The following is a 14,733-nucleotide window of genomic DNA, read 5'->3' as shown; positions in this document are numbered from 1 at the left end:
AGAAAATATAAACTAACGTATAATGACAGCAGATTGGTGGTTGACTGGGGATGTATGAGACAGACATTACAAGGGGGCACAAGAAAGTTTTTGGAAGTGATGGATGGATATGGTCACTATCTTAAGTGTGGTGATAGTTGTTGTAACAGGTGTACACATCTGTCAAAACTTACCCAATCATATACCCTTTAAATATGTGCAGTTTATTAAATGTCAATTACACCTCAATAAAGCTGTTAAAAAAGGATATGCTCCCCTAAAGTCTACAACTCAGGAAAAACTTTTTAGTAGCTTAGCTCATTGAACATACTATCTTCATTTATCTTCTCCCACTAAATGAATCAAGATTTAAAAATTGTTCTCTGAATAAGTATTGACATCAATTTATTATAATATTAGATCTACTAAAATCCAGAATCTTCCATTCATCTATATTGACCAAAATTAACAAGCTGATAAAGCTCCTCTTTGTGTAAACACAGCCCCAGCCCCAGTCACAGAACCAGAAAGTCCAATCAGCCTTTTCTGTAATCACACTGAAATCCATGAATATCTACACGAGTCACAAGAAGAATGTACATAAAATGCATATAAATGATGAAGTTTTAGAATATAACTGAGGCTCAGTGGGGTGGAGTCCAGAGCTGACGACTAAGAAAGAACTCTTGAGATGTCTTTAGTGCAAAAGGGTGGTGTATTAAAGCACAGGAACAGGACCCGTGGGCAGAAAGAGCTGCTGCCCTGGGGTTGCGAGGGGTGGGAGTTGGGGGCTGTAAGGAAAAGGGAGGTTTCAAAAGGATTTTTGTATGCTAAAGAAGACTCACAGGATACCACAGGCTTTGTCATTGTCAAGTTAAGGTTGTTTTTCCTTCTAGTAAGGCATTAACAGTAAGATAGTTGGGAGCTTCCTGGAGAGACATTACACTTTGCCCGCTTCGACAGGCTGCAGATTATCAGGACATTTAATTGTATCTGCATTCCCTTCTGGAAGCTAGGCCATTGATAGAAATGCTTTGTTCTTATAGATTGCTAAGGCATTTGTAAACTGAGGGAGACTCCTGTCTTGTAGGATTGTGATCTCTATAAGTTTTCCTTTAGGGCAGCCAGGAGCGCCTGAGGACTGTCACATGGATCCCATGAGGGCGGGGGGATTTGTGGGGTGTCAGCTTCTGCTTTGTCTTCAGCTTACCTTCTGTTCCCTCATCATAAAGAATAGAGCATTAAGAGAGAGCCACAAAAGAATGAGAGCTATAAGCACATAAAAATGAATTTATCTCTAGAAATATGTTTTTCTTGTAGAACTTACCTTGGATTGAACTTTTTTTAGGTATATACAGATTACTAAAAAGGAGAAGTGGTTTCTGTTCTGAGCTGAAGGTAGGGATTGTGTCACATAGATATACTCAAGGGTAATACGGAAAGCAGTACAAAAATAAGAAACTTTTGTACTCCCTTCATATAGTTTATAAGCTATGATCTTTTTTTTTTAAAGATTTTATTTATTTATTAGAGAGAGAGAATGAGAGATAGAGAGCACAAGAGGGAAGAGGGTCAGAGGGAGAAGCAGACTCCCCGCCAAGCAGGGAGCCCGATGTGGGACTCGATCCCGGGACTCCAGGATCATGACCTGAGCCGAAGGCAGTCGCTTAACCAACTGAGCCACCCAGGCGCCCGTAAGCTATGATCTTATTAATGATTTCTGAATGAAGAAAAATAAAACCTCTAGGTCTAAAAAAAGAGAGGGGGAGGAGTCAGGCTCGGGATGTGAAAGACAGCATTCTCTGTTGACTCAATTGGATTTGGAATTTAGTTCAGTGCCTCAGTCAAACCCACTTTTCTCTCTGCCATTTAGCGGGGAAAATAACCTAAACCCTGACAGTTAAAACTAATATACTTACCATGAAAATTTTCCAAACACAGTAAATAGAGAAAAAGTAACCCAGAAAATTAAAGTATTTCCCCTTGAAAGTTTTGGAGTATTCTATTCTCTCCTGAGGGAAAACAAACAACAAAATATAGTTAGTCTCAGCAAAATGTAAACTTATATTCAACCAAAACATTCCAGCCTCTATGAAATTGCTGGAGTGAAAGACCCACAAGTGATATTAATCTTAAAATAATACTAGGGGGCAACATTTATTGAATGCTTACTTTAAGCCTGAAATTGGGATAAACACCTTACATACATTATCTACTTTAATTTTTATAACAACTCTTACATGTTCTATTATCTTAATTGTACACATGAGAAAACTGAGACTTAACAGGGGTTAGATAACTTGCCCAAGGTCACAGGAATTTAGGCTCAGGTCTGTCTTCAAAGCCTATGTTAACCTCTACCCTATATGGCTACTCCTATGAAGTGATCCTTGAAAAGGATAAAAATAGTTTGAATGAACTTAACTAATAGATTTTGCTTTTAAATTATATTGTATTTTAGGTGCAAATAGGAAAGTTACTTCTCATAGTTAGGTCACTTCTTGATCTGGATCCTTTCTTTCTTTTTTTTTTTTTTTAAGAGAAAGAGACCTGGGGGAGGGGGCTTTGCAGGGGGAGGGGCAGGGGGAAAGGGAAAGAGAATCTTGAGCAGGCTCTATACCCAGTGCAGAGCCTGACACAGTGCTAAATCTCATGACACTGAGATCATGACCTGAGCCAAAATCAAGAGTCGGACACTCAAGCAACTGAGCCACACAGGTGCCCCTTGATCTGGATCTTTTAAAACATGGCTAGATCATGGCACTGCTCTCACAATATTACTAATTTATAAGGGAATAAAAAGCAGAGGAGCTACCATCTTGACCCTGAATCAGTAGAAGTGGTGTGTGCCACCTTCCGCAGTTGAAAAACCTCTCAAATATCCCACTAATTTCTGTTATTGAGTAAGAATTCTGCTGGGGGTAGGAGCAATGTCATGAAGAACGCAGACTCCTAAAGCTTCATGGCTGATACTGGAGCTATGAGGTCTTTCTTGCACTGCTTGGCCATAGAGGACACTAAAAAGCTATTTAGTCTTGTTCTTTCTTCAATCATACTGGTAAAAACCACACTTCCATTTCCTTGCCTTGTACCTTGGTAGCATATAGATCAGCTGTTTCCAGAAAAAGCTGCCTGCTTAGTTCTTCCAAAGCATCCACTTCCTGTTGAATAAGAGTAAGATCTGGCACAAAATGGGCATCAAGGCTTAAATCACATAGAAGTTTCAAGAAATAGCGATGAAGAAAGCATATGCTTTTAGTTTTTCCTATGGTAGATCCTAGGAACTGCCTATATATTCAGTTTCCTGCTTCATGAACAAAAGTACTCTTTTAGAGCAATTTTCCCAACCTCCAACACAGGTGTGTAAAAGCGTCTCCATTATCAAACACCTACCACTCGCTAGTTCAAGTGGCTCAGCAGATGGTTTTGTTCGTTGTTGCTTTTCTTTGATCTAGTTAAAGCCAAATATAATTTTGAAATCTCAAGTAGTTACATAGTAAAACACCTATAATACAGCATAGTTTTCCCCTAAATTATCTGAATAAATGTAACATTAGGAAAGGGAACTAACACTATGGAGTTCCAATACAGGCTGGGATTTATAAACATGACTTTTTAGTTCTTTAGAGACATTATCTTCTATTATTCTCCTAACAGTCCCATTTTGCAGATAAGGAAAGCAAAGCCCAGAGTCAAGTAAATTGCTTGAAGTCACACAGCTAACAGGTGTAGATGCCAAGTCAGATCTGCCTTCCTCCAAGGCCTGTTCTTTCCATTACACTATGCTACTTTCCAAGAACTTACTGAGGTCCTATTATTTTCTCCATTTAGGAGACAGGGGCTCAGAGAAGTGAAATAATCCTGATACTTTTACTGACTTGACTTATGATCACTAAGATAGCTTAAACCTAAACTTTGGCTTTTATGGACTTTTAAGTAATAAAAATAGTGAAGATAGCCCAAGCTCGAAGATTCACTTTGATCCACATCCTCCCTACTCTGATTTTTCTCACTACAGGCACATCTCATTCTGTCGTACTCTGCAGATTTTTTTGTTGTTGTTAAACAAACTGGAGGTTGTGGCCATCCTGCGTTGGGCAAGTCTACCAGTGCTATTTGTGTCTGTGTATCACATTTTGGTAATTCTCACCTTATCTCAAACTTTTTCATCATCATCACTATTATTATTATATTTGTTATGGGGATTTGTGATCAGTAAAATTACCACTCACTGAAAGTTCAGATGATGGTTAGCACTTTTTATACTGGTTTTTTTTAAGAATGCTCTTGCACACTCAATAGGATACAGTATAAACATAACTTTTATAGGTACCGGGAAACCAAAATATCCATCTGACTCGCTTCATTGTGATACCTGCTTTTGCGTGATGTTCTGGAACCAAACCTGTAACATCTCTGGGGTATGCCTGTAGTACTCAAATTACCAAGTGCCCTTCAGCTCCTTCCTCAAAGTGGCTGCTACTCTCATGGTCCAGGCAGTCAAACAACAGGGCTTAACTAGTTCCATGTCCCCCTCGCCCATGATTAGTCAGCTTCTTGAGGAGAGAGAGTACACTCTGTTCATCATTTTAGCCCCTAGGACTGCCTGGAAATAGGAGACATGAAATAAATGTTTCTGGATTAAATGAATTCAATGTAATCCTTTTTTTCCTCTCTCGTGGTCATGTCATCCTGCCTTTCTTTGATCTAATTTTTACCTACATTTGACACCAGAAAGATATGCCCCAATTCATAGCAAGAACAGATAACATCCTTTTCCTCGAGTTGAAGCAAAAGGGAATTTGTACTTCCTCAGGCCAGAGAAAGAAGCAGGAATATGCTATCTCACTTCAGGCCCCCTAAGTTTTGACTTAATAGTCTGGTAGCACAAAGAGATTTTGTTACTCAATGTGGGCATCAGTTTAACACTGCAAGGCTGGGCCAAGAACAATCCATTAACCCAGTCTCCTTGATTCTTTAAACCAAAAGTCACTGAAGATACAGTGCTGCTTAAAATTTGTTTAGAAATACTGACTGCTTTAGAAATAGGCCCTTACCATCCCCTACATATACAAACCATTCATTTTAGGGAGCCACTGTGTTTCATGCTGCTTGGTCAGACCCAGGAAATAGAAGAGTGTAGTGGAAAGAACTAAGAGGAGGTCCTATCTTTGCCACAAGCCACAGTGTGACTTAACCGCTCTGGGTCTATTTTCTCATCTGTAAAATGGAAAGAGTGATTTTTAGGACTTCTTCAGCTCAAGGACAATGGTTTTATGATCTTTTAGGGGTGTTGGAAAGATGACTCTGTATTTCCTAAGCCTAGCCCTGGCCAGCTGGACTCTGATGCAGTCCATCCCGATACTACTTTTGTCTTCTGGCCTTGGTCCAGAGTTGAGAAAAAGAATCAAGCAGAGTCATAAAGGATACTTTCACTTCCTGGTGCTGAAGTGGTAACACTTTTTATCATTCCCCAGAATCCTGACGGTTTGTTATGCACCTCCCCCTTCTGGAACATAGTTCTCCGTGTCATCGCCATCCTGAAATGAAACAAAAGATAAAACCTCAGCAAGGGAGCTTGGACCCTCATGGTCTGTTCTCATCCACCTTCTAGTCTCATAACTACCTCTTTCCTTTGCTGAGCTGTTCAGGAAAGAATGCAAACTCTGGAGTCCCGCTTTTCTACGGCTTACAACCGAAGGGAAACTCTACACTCCCAAGAAGCAACGTGGCCTAGGCAAAGGAACACAGAATTTGGAGAAGACAGTAAATGTGGAGACCGGCTCTGAGAAGCTGTGAGACTTCAGAGTTTCTACTTACTCATCTCCGATGGGTGTGAAGATCACTGAAATCATATATAAGAACTCTTGTTACCAACTATAAAGCACCACACATATATTAATTATTATTACCGTTATCATTTAAGGACAAAACAGTTAACACACCTAAAGGACCAGGGTCAGGGTAGGAACTAAAAAAATGTTTTCCCTTCCTTTTCAAATGCAGACAAAAGAACAAAAAATAAACCCAGCAAGATCACATAAACCTAGCCTCTTCTAAGACATCATTCTCTAACTCCAACCCCCCCGCCCCCACTATTGACTAAGTCAACAAGAAACTGACCACGATTCCTTCCTCTTGTCCTCTCAGTCTATGGAGAACTCACTGCCTCAGCAACAGATGTGGGCATGGTCCAGCCTACCACAGTGGTGTTGAGGACAGGGCCCTTGCAAGGAAGAGGAAGATCACTTGTACATAAACGGTTACTTGAAGGGTATAACAGGCCAAGGCCTACCGGTCTAAAATAAACCAGGGTAAGTGTAACAGAGATAGAGTAGTAGGACTAAAGAAAAATTGAAAAGAAGATGGAGACTTTTGGGTGACAAGAGACAGAAATGGTAAGGAGGAAGAAGCAGCATTAATATTTACAGTTGATGGTACCAGTGGTGCCAAATAGTATTTCTATGGGCTAATTCTTTAAGCCACTGGTTAAAATGATATTAACACTAAGAATATTAGGTGTATGGGGCCATGCTGACTTAACTGCTTCCTCCCTAAATGACCTCTGCCTGGATACTGAGTGAATGAAATATAGCTCCAAGCTTTAGCTGTCTTTTTCTTTAATTACATACATTCACTGTAACTCAGCGTTGTTGGAAGATGTAATTAACCACTAAGAAGAGGCTCAGACCTAGGGAGATTTTGACTTGGCAAGACTCCTAACCCTTAGTTTTCCCATTTTCATAGGTGGTCATAGGTGGAAAAGCTGGCACAAGTGTGTGAAGAAGGAAGAGGTTCTATCTCACTTATTGAAAAGTTCACTTCAGTTTACCATGCTGGATTAAAGGACAGGCCTTGGGGAGAGAGAATACACAGACAGCCATTTCTATTATCCTTAGTTTTCAAAAAAGTCTCAGCACAACAAACACGATGACTGGCTATGGAGTGGAAATGGGTGACTGTGTAAAGGTGACTGACACTGTATCATGGCCCCGTAACAGGCAGAGAGGTACAACCACTAGAAGTGAGGGTTGTCTGCACACAGCAAGCATGGCCTTGTTTTAAACAACTTACTTTCACTTTTACTTATCACTTAGCTCTAAATCAATTTTGCTCTTATCAAATAAGTTGCAGATGAAAAATAAATGTATATTTTCAAAAGAAACAGTAACAATATCAAACTTCCTGAGATGTGGTAAAAAAGAAAAAAATAGTATGAGGTACTAGAGAAGTCAGCAACTTTTATCTTGAACTTCTTTTTGTCACTATCATCACCACCCCCACTGTGATCATCATCCCTACTGCCTCTTTATAACAAGGGTAGTCCAGATCAAGAAATTATCTATTCATTATCAGCTGAATGCCACTAAAAAACTCATAGTCTGGAAAAACATACGCATGCAGCTGAGGTTTGGTGGTGGCTTGCAAGTCAAGAGGCTGGAAAAGGTCTACTGTGGTTTAAATATGCCATTCTACGGTTTTCTGATGGAAACCAGAAAGGTGGGAATTCAGCAATCACTTTTCTTTTTTAATTAAACATTTTGAGATAACTGTAGATTCACACGTGGTTATAAAAAAATAGAGAGATCCTATGTACCCTTCACCCAGCTTTTCCCAATGGAAACATCTTGCAAATTTATAATACAGTATCACAACCAGGGTACTGACACTGATAAGAGTCAAGATACAGAACATTTCCATCACTACAAGAATCCCTCATGTTGCCCTCGTATAGCCCACTTCCCTCCTCTCACCTCCAACTCCTCTTTAACCACCCAGCCACCACAAATTTGTTTTCCATTTCCATTTTGTCATTTCAAAAATGTTACATAAATAGAATCATATAGTATGTAACCTTTGTGGATTGGCTTTTTTCACTCAGCATAATTTTCTGGAGGGTCTTCCAGGCTGTTTTATTGATAGTTCATTCCTTTTGGTTACTCAGTAGTATTCTGTGGTATGGATGTGCCACACTTTAACCATTCATTCATTAAAGGATATCTGGCTTATTTCCATTTTTGGCTACTATGAATAACACTGCTATAAACATTAGTGTACAAGTTTTGTGTGAACATAAGTCTTCATTTCTTTGGGATAAATGCCCAGGAATGCAATTCACTGGGTTGTGTGGGCGTTACGGGTTTAATTTTTAAAGAAACTGCTAAATGGGATCCAGAATTACTATTACTACATTTTAACCAGCAGTGTATAAGTGATCCAGTGTCTGCGTCCTTACTAGAATTTGGTGTCACTTATTTATTTTAGCCATTCTCATACACGGTTATCTTGTGGTTTTAATTGCATTTCTCTAATGGCTTATGATGTTAAAACATCTTTTCATGTACTCAACTGCCATCTGTATATACTCTACAATGAAATATCTGCATGTCTTTTGGCCATTTTCTTTCTTTTTTTTTTAAGATTTTTTAAGATTTTTAAGATTTTATTTATTTATTTGACACACACACAGAGAAGGGGAGAAAGCAAGCACAAGCAGAAGGAGCTGCAGGCAGGGGAGAAGCAGGCTCTGCGCTGAGCAGGGAGCCCGAAGCGGGATCCCAGGACCCCGGGATCATGACCTGAGCCAAAGGCAGACGCTTAACCGACTGAGCCACCCAGGCATCCCTCTTTTGCTTTCTTTTTCTTTTTCCTTTCTTTCTCTCTCTCTCTCTTTCTCTAGAGCACAAGAGGCAGGAGGGTCAGAGGGAGAAGCAGACTCCCTGCTAAGCAGGGAGCCCGACGTGGGGCTCCATCCCAGGACTCCAGGATCATGACTCGAGCCACAGCTGCTTAACCAACTGAGCCACCCAGGTGCCCCTTTTGCCCATTTTCTAATTGGACTTTTTTTTTTTTAATTCTATGTTTTGAAAGTCTATGTATTTTAGTTTGTTTTTTTTTTCAGATATGTGGTTTGCAAATATTTTTTCCCAGTGTGTAATTTGTCTTTTCATCCCCTGAGCAATGTCTTTCCCAGAGCAGAGGTTTTGACTTTGGATGAAGTCCAATTTATTAATTTTCCCTTTTATAAAGTACGCTTTTGGTGTCAAGTCTAAGAACTCTGCCTAGCCCTAGATCCCTCCTATGATTTCCTATGTTTTTTCCCCCTAAGTTGTAGAGTTTTAGTTTGAGTTAAGTTTTGTATAAGATGTGAGCTTTATATTGAGCTTCATTTTTTTGAAAAAAATCTATGGATGTCAAATTGCTCCAGCATCATTTGTTGAAAAAGCTCCCTTTTCTCCATTGAAATGTTCTTGCATCTTTGTAAAAAATTAGTTGGGCATACCTGTGTTGGTCTGAGTTCTCTACTTTGTTCCATGGATACGTCTATACCTCTGCCAATATCATACAGTCTTGATTAGTATAGCTGTATAAGGTTTTGCAATCAGACTGATTCTTTCCATTTTATTCTTTTTCAAAACTGTTTTAGCTAGTCTGGTACTTTTGTCTTTCTATATATCAGAATCATTTTGTGTAGATCTTCAAAAAGTCTTGTTGGGATATATGTTAAACCTGTGTATCAATGTGGAGAGAATTAACATCTCTACTATTCTGAGCCTTCCAATCTATAAACATGTTATGCCTATTTAGATACTTGGTTTCTTTCATCAGCATTTTATAGTTTTCAGCATGTAAGTCCTGTACATGTTTTGTTAGATTTATATCTTTCATTTTTCCAGTGACTGTAATTGGTATTGTATTGTAGTTGATATTGTATCTAATTGCCAGTATAAAGAAATACAATTTATCTCTGTATGTTTATTTTGTACCCTGCAACCTTGTTAAGCAACCATTAGTTTGCATGGTTCCCCTGTATGTAGCATTCTTCTCTTGCTGCTTTCAAGATTTTTTCTTTACCTTCATCTCTTCGCAGTTTGACTATATGAAACTTGGTGTAGTTTTGTGTTTATCGAGTTGGGGTTCTTTAGGCTTTTTGGATCTGGAAATTAACGTTTTCCACCAAATTTGGGAAGTTTCTGGCCATTATTTCTTTAAGTACTTTTTTGCCCCTTTCTCACTCTTTAGGACTCCGCAACTCCATGTGGAACTGTTTGATACTGTTTTATACTGAGACACTGTACATTTTTTCCAGTCTTTTCTCTCTCTATTCTTTAAACCGAATAATTTCTATTGATCTATCTTCAACTTGATTCGTTTTTTTCTACTATCTCAATTTCTGCTAAATCTAACTAGTAAAATTTTCATTTCAGTTACTGTACTTTTTAACTTTTGAGTTTCTTTTTGTTTTCTTTTAAAAATAAAGTTTCCATTTCTCTTTAGGATGCTTTATCTGTTCACTAATATTATGCTTACCTTCATTTCTTAGAATATATAACAGCTGCTTTTAAGTCTGTTTGCTAAATCTATTATTTGGGCCCACTTGAAGCTGTGTCCATTAACTGCTTTTTATCTTGAATATGGATTGCATGGCCCCATTTCTTTGTATGTCTAGTAAGTTTTGGCGGAAAACTTAACACCGTATATATTATGTTGCAGTACTTCGAAATCTGTTTTGTTTTTCTGAGGACTTTGTTGTTGTTGTTCTATTAAGCAGGCAACTTTCCTGGGCTCAAATTGTGAAACTGTCGTACCTACCATATGGAGCAGCTAATGTCTTTGCTTAGTTTTTCAGCATCCAGCTGCTCTCTCTTCAGCCTGACTCTGATGGTCTCTGCTGAGCCTGAGCAGGTCCAAGGTCAACAAAGAATGTGAACAGATTTTATAGTCAGATTTTTAAGGCTTATCCTTTTTCTGGTCCCTTTGTTTCTAGAGATCTCTCAAAATATCTAAATGCTTTGCCACTCCTCAGGTCTACCTTGTGACACCTCAAGCCAGTAAGAATTTCACTTTCTGTCATTTGAGCTCTGTGCCCATCTTACACATAGTTCAGGCAATGCGCTCAACCAAAGGCACAACACACTTGCAAATCACAATAAGAGGTAATTATGTCTTTCAAGGAGAGACCCCCTTCTAGTTTCTCCCTACTTTTTCTCAGGCTCTCAGGCATTTACTCTGCAAATGCATTGTTTTGTGATGAGGCAGGGATTCAGTTTATACTTAGATTCTATTATCTTAGTACTTCTGCACCTCTTTTGCCTCCAAAATTTCACTTCTAAGTTCAAATCAGAATAACTGGAAATTTATGTCTGAGTGGGTGCTAGGAGAGCAGGCAGTGGTAAAAGAGCAACTCCAGGCAAGAAAGCTGCAAACATGAAGTAATCTGATACTCTTCTCAAAATTTTATGTCTCTGTTCATTTTCCAGTACTTTGTTCAGTGCCTGAATTTTTTTTTTATAATTTTTCTAGTTTTTATGGTTTTCTGTAGAAGGAATTAGTTAAACTCTTGACAGTACCATAGTTTGAGGGCAGTTATGGCTGGTGCTAAAATTTTACCAGTGAGTGTATTTTTTTTCTTTATCCCTACAAATTTTCAAAAGAGAACCTAAAAAACAAAAACAAAAACAACAAAACCCCCAAAACCCCAACTGTAGAGTACAGGTTAAGATTTTTTTCTTCATAGTAATAGCTTGCATTAAACTTCTACATGTTATAATACTCTAGTTTTTGTGCAAGTCACAAACTGAAAAATTATAAATTCAGAATTTATGGCCTGAAAGGAATCCTAGAGACCCTTTAGTCAACCCCATCATTTTATGAGGAAACTAAGACAGTCTAGTATTTGCTCAAGATCACTTAACATGCTTATTATAAAGTGACTGTCTAGTTTTAAGTTCTTTTCATTATACCATGGTGTAGTTGCATAGCTGTATTTTCTATCTTCCACAAAACCACAACTTCAAAATTGTATTAATAATGTTTGTGAACACAGACTATATTCCAGCTATATCACAGATTACCAAAATAAAAGCTTTAATATCTAAGTCAACAGAAAAACAAAACAATGTAACCTGAATTAAGATGACTTAATTCTCTCAACCTGAAAAAAGCTGAAGGCTTTGACCACTAAACCAGCATGTTCATACTAACTAAACTAGGTTTTTCAAATACTATAAACCTCATCTTCTCTATAGTGTTCCAAGTGGGAACACAGTGTGCCTCTTTCCTGCAATTTTCAACCATTAACTCTTGTACATAACATGTTATTTTTCTTGTATGCCATCTCAATACGGCCCTCTGCTGTTAAATTAAAAAATGGTTTTCTGGCCACTACTCTCCAACTATGAGTGTTTGTGAAAACAGTTTTTCTAGTATGAATCTCAAGGGCCCCAGTGTTGTCATGTTAGCTGTCTATCTGCCCTGTTAGTTCCACTGCTGCGCTAATCAGGCCAAGTTGGGAGGCTGACTCTTCTGAGAGCCACTCAAATTAATAAGATCTACTGCAGGACCACACACCATCCCAGATTCTGACTAGACAAAACCTACAGGGATACATGTATGGATCAAGGCCAATTCCTAACCATGGGAAAGGAATTCCTAACCATTATGACAAAATGGCTTAAAAGCACACATCCAAGGAAAAGATCACAGATGGTGATGTAGGAAGACCCTGAACTTACCTCCTCCATAGACACACCAAATCTACACCTATTTATAGAGCAATTCCTCCTGAAGAATAACTGAGGGCTGACTGAACAGCTTCTGCACAACAAAAGATAGAGAGACCACATAGAGAACAACAAAACAGATGGAGACTCAGTATTAAAGGGAACCTCCCACCCCCAATGCTGTGAAATGCAGGGTTGGGGAGGGTGGGCAGGGGGAAGGAATAATACTGAAGGATCATGAGCAGATCTGTCTGCCCTGAGGCACAGAAAAGAAGCTGTGGTTTAGAAGAGCAAGTAGAATATAAAGGAACCCGCTCCAGAACCCTACCAGACAGCACAGGAACGGCTGGAACTCCCTTCAGGTGGGTGGGGCTGGCAGGCACCACAGTTTATGTTCCCCCATCACCTTGCTAGTGTAGACGGGAGCAGGGTCTGGGCACCCTAGTCAGATTACCATCTCAGTGAGCCCCAAGCCCCTAGACCACATCAGCCACAGCTGTTCCACCAAGGGAGCCCCAAAACGATGCACACTGGGACACCCTGGTCACTATAGCTCCAGCCATCTCACCAGGTGACACAGGTGCAAAGCACCCTGGAACGCTCCAGGCCCACACCAGTTCAGCTCCAGATGGCATGCTGGGGCCCCCCTGGTACAGAGCACTCTGCGACCTCCTGGCTCATGGATGCTTTAGCTCCAGCTCCAGCCACCCTGCCAGGGTACTCACTGTGTGGAGCACCTCGGGAAATCCTGGCCTGTGCCCACTTCAACTCTAGCCGTCCTGCCAGGGCACTCCCCGAGTGAAACATCCTGGCCTGTGTTAGCCTTGGCTCCAGCCACCCCATCAGGGTGCTTCCTTCATGGAATGCCCTGGGACACCCTGGCTTGCACTCATTGCAGCTTCAGCTATCTTACCAGGGTGCCCTCTGCAGAGAGAGGCCCAGGACACCTACCCCACCACGCCACATGCACCCACTTTAGCTTCAGCTGTCCTGCCAAGGCACTCTCTGTGCAGAGAGCCCCAGGACCATCCTGGACCACACCCACTTCAGCTCCAAACATCCCACCAGGGCAGACCCAGAATGGAGTGCTCCAGGACCCCCAACCCATGTCAGCTCCAGCTCCAGCCAGTCAACCAAAATTACCAGTCACACACAGTCTACATAGAGGATGACCATACATAGGAGCATTCCCTCAAGTTTAGGAGAAGTAGCTGTTCCACCAAATTCATAGAACAAGCACAGAAAGCCAGGCAAAATGAGGAGTCAGAGGAACATGCTCCAAACTAAAGAACAAGACAAAATCTCATAAAAAGAACGGATGGAGATAAATGAAATGGAGATAAGCAATATGCCTGATAAAGAGTTTAAAGTAATGATCATAAAGGTGCTCACCAGCCTGGAAAGAAGGGTAAAAGAACTGAGTGAGAACTTCAACAAAGAGACAGAAAATATAAAAAGAACCAGAGTTGAGGAATACAATAACTGAAATGAAAAATATACTAGAGGGAATTAACCCAGATTAGTGGATGCAAAAGAATGGATTAGTGATCTAGAAGACAGGGTAATGGGAGCCACCTAAGCTGAACAGCAAAACAAAAAAGAATTAAAAAATAAGGGCAGGTTAAGGGATTTCTTGGACAACATCAAGCAAACAAACACTCACATTACAGGGGTCCCAGGAGAAGAGAGAGAGAAAGGGGCAGAAATTAAAGAAATAGCAGAAAACTTCCCTAACCTGGAGAAGGAAACAGACATCCTGGCCCAGGAAGCAAAGAATTCCAAACAAGATGAACCCAAGGAGCGCCACACCGTGACACATTGTAATTAAAATGTCAACTACTAAAGAGACTCTTAAAAGCAGCAAGAAACAAATGGTTATATACAAGGGAAACCCCATAAGGCTATCAGCTGATTTTTTCAGCAGGAACTCTGCAGAACAAAAAGGAATGGTATAATATATTCAAAGTGTGAAAGGAAAAAAACCTACATGCAAGAATACTCTACCTGGCAAGGTTATCATTCAGAATAGGAGAGAGTTTCCCAGACATATAAAAGTTAAAGGAATTCATTACCACTAAGTTGGCCTTAGAAGAAATGTAAAGGGATTTCATTAAGTGAAAAGAAAACCCTAAGTAGAAGAAAAGGATGATATAAAGGTATATATATCTATATAAATCTTTATATCTATATATCTTTAAATCTATATAAAGATATAAAACATGACAACATATACATAATGGGAGGGAGTAAA

The 14,733-nt window shown here is 39.7% G+C and overlaps 1 protein-coding gene across 3 annotated transcripts in view; it reads right to left on the bottom strand.

Moving 5' to 3' along the window:
- The window catches only part of GPR89A (G protein-coupled receptor 89A), a 57,527-nt gene that overhangs the window by 15,468 nt on the left and 27,326 nt on the right, over window positions 1–14,733 (bottom strand). For 2 of the 3 annotated variants that reach the window (XM_027618525.1, XM_027618541.1), the window contains 3 exons: window positions 5,410–5,519; window positions 3,072–3,166; window positions 1,899–1,991 (listed from right to left, as the gene is read on the bottom strand). In XM_027618525.1, coding sequence (XP_027474326.1) covers window positions 1,899–1,991; window positions 3,072–3,166; window positions 5,410–5,519 — 298 coding nt within the window. The remainder of the gene's footprint in view (window positions 1–1,898; window positions 1,992–3,071; window positions 3,167–5,409; window positions 5,520–14,733) is intronic. The other variant, XM_027618532.1, reaches the window with a different exon arrangement.

Source organism: Zalophus californianus, chromosome 4 (genome assembly GCF_009762305.2).
Source record: "Zalophus californianus isolate mZalCal1 chromosome 4, mZalCal1.pri.v2, whole genome shotgun sequence".
Classification (NCBI taxonomy): domain Eukaryota; kingdom Metazoa; phylum Chordata; class Mammalia; order Carnivora; family Otariidae; genus Zalophus; species Zalophus californianus.
Note: the sequence above shows the minus strand (reverse complement) of the source record. Positions and strands in the feature narration are given on the sequence as shown.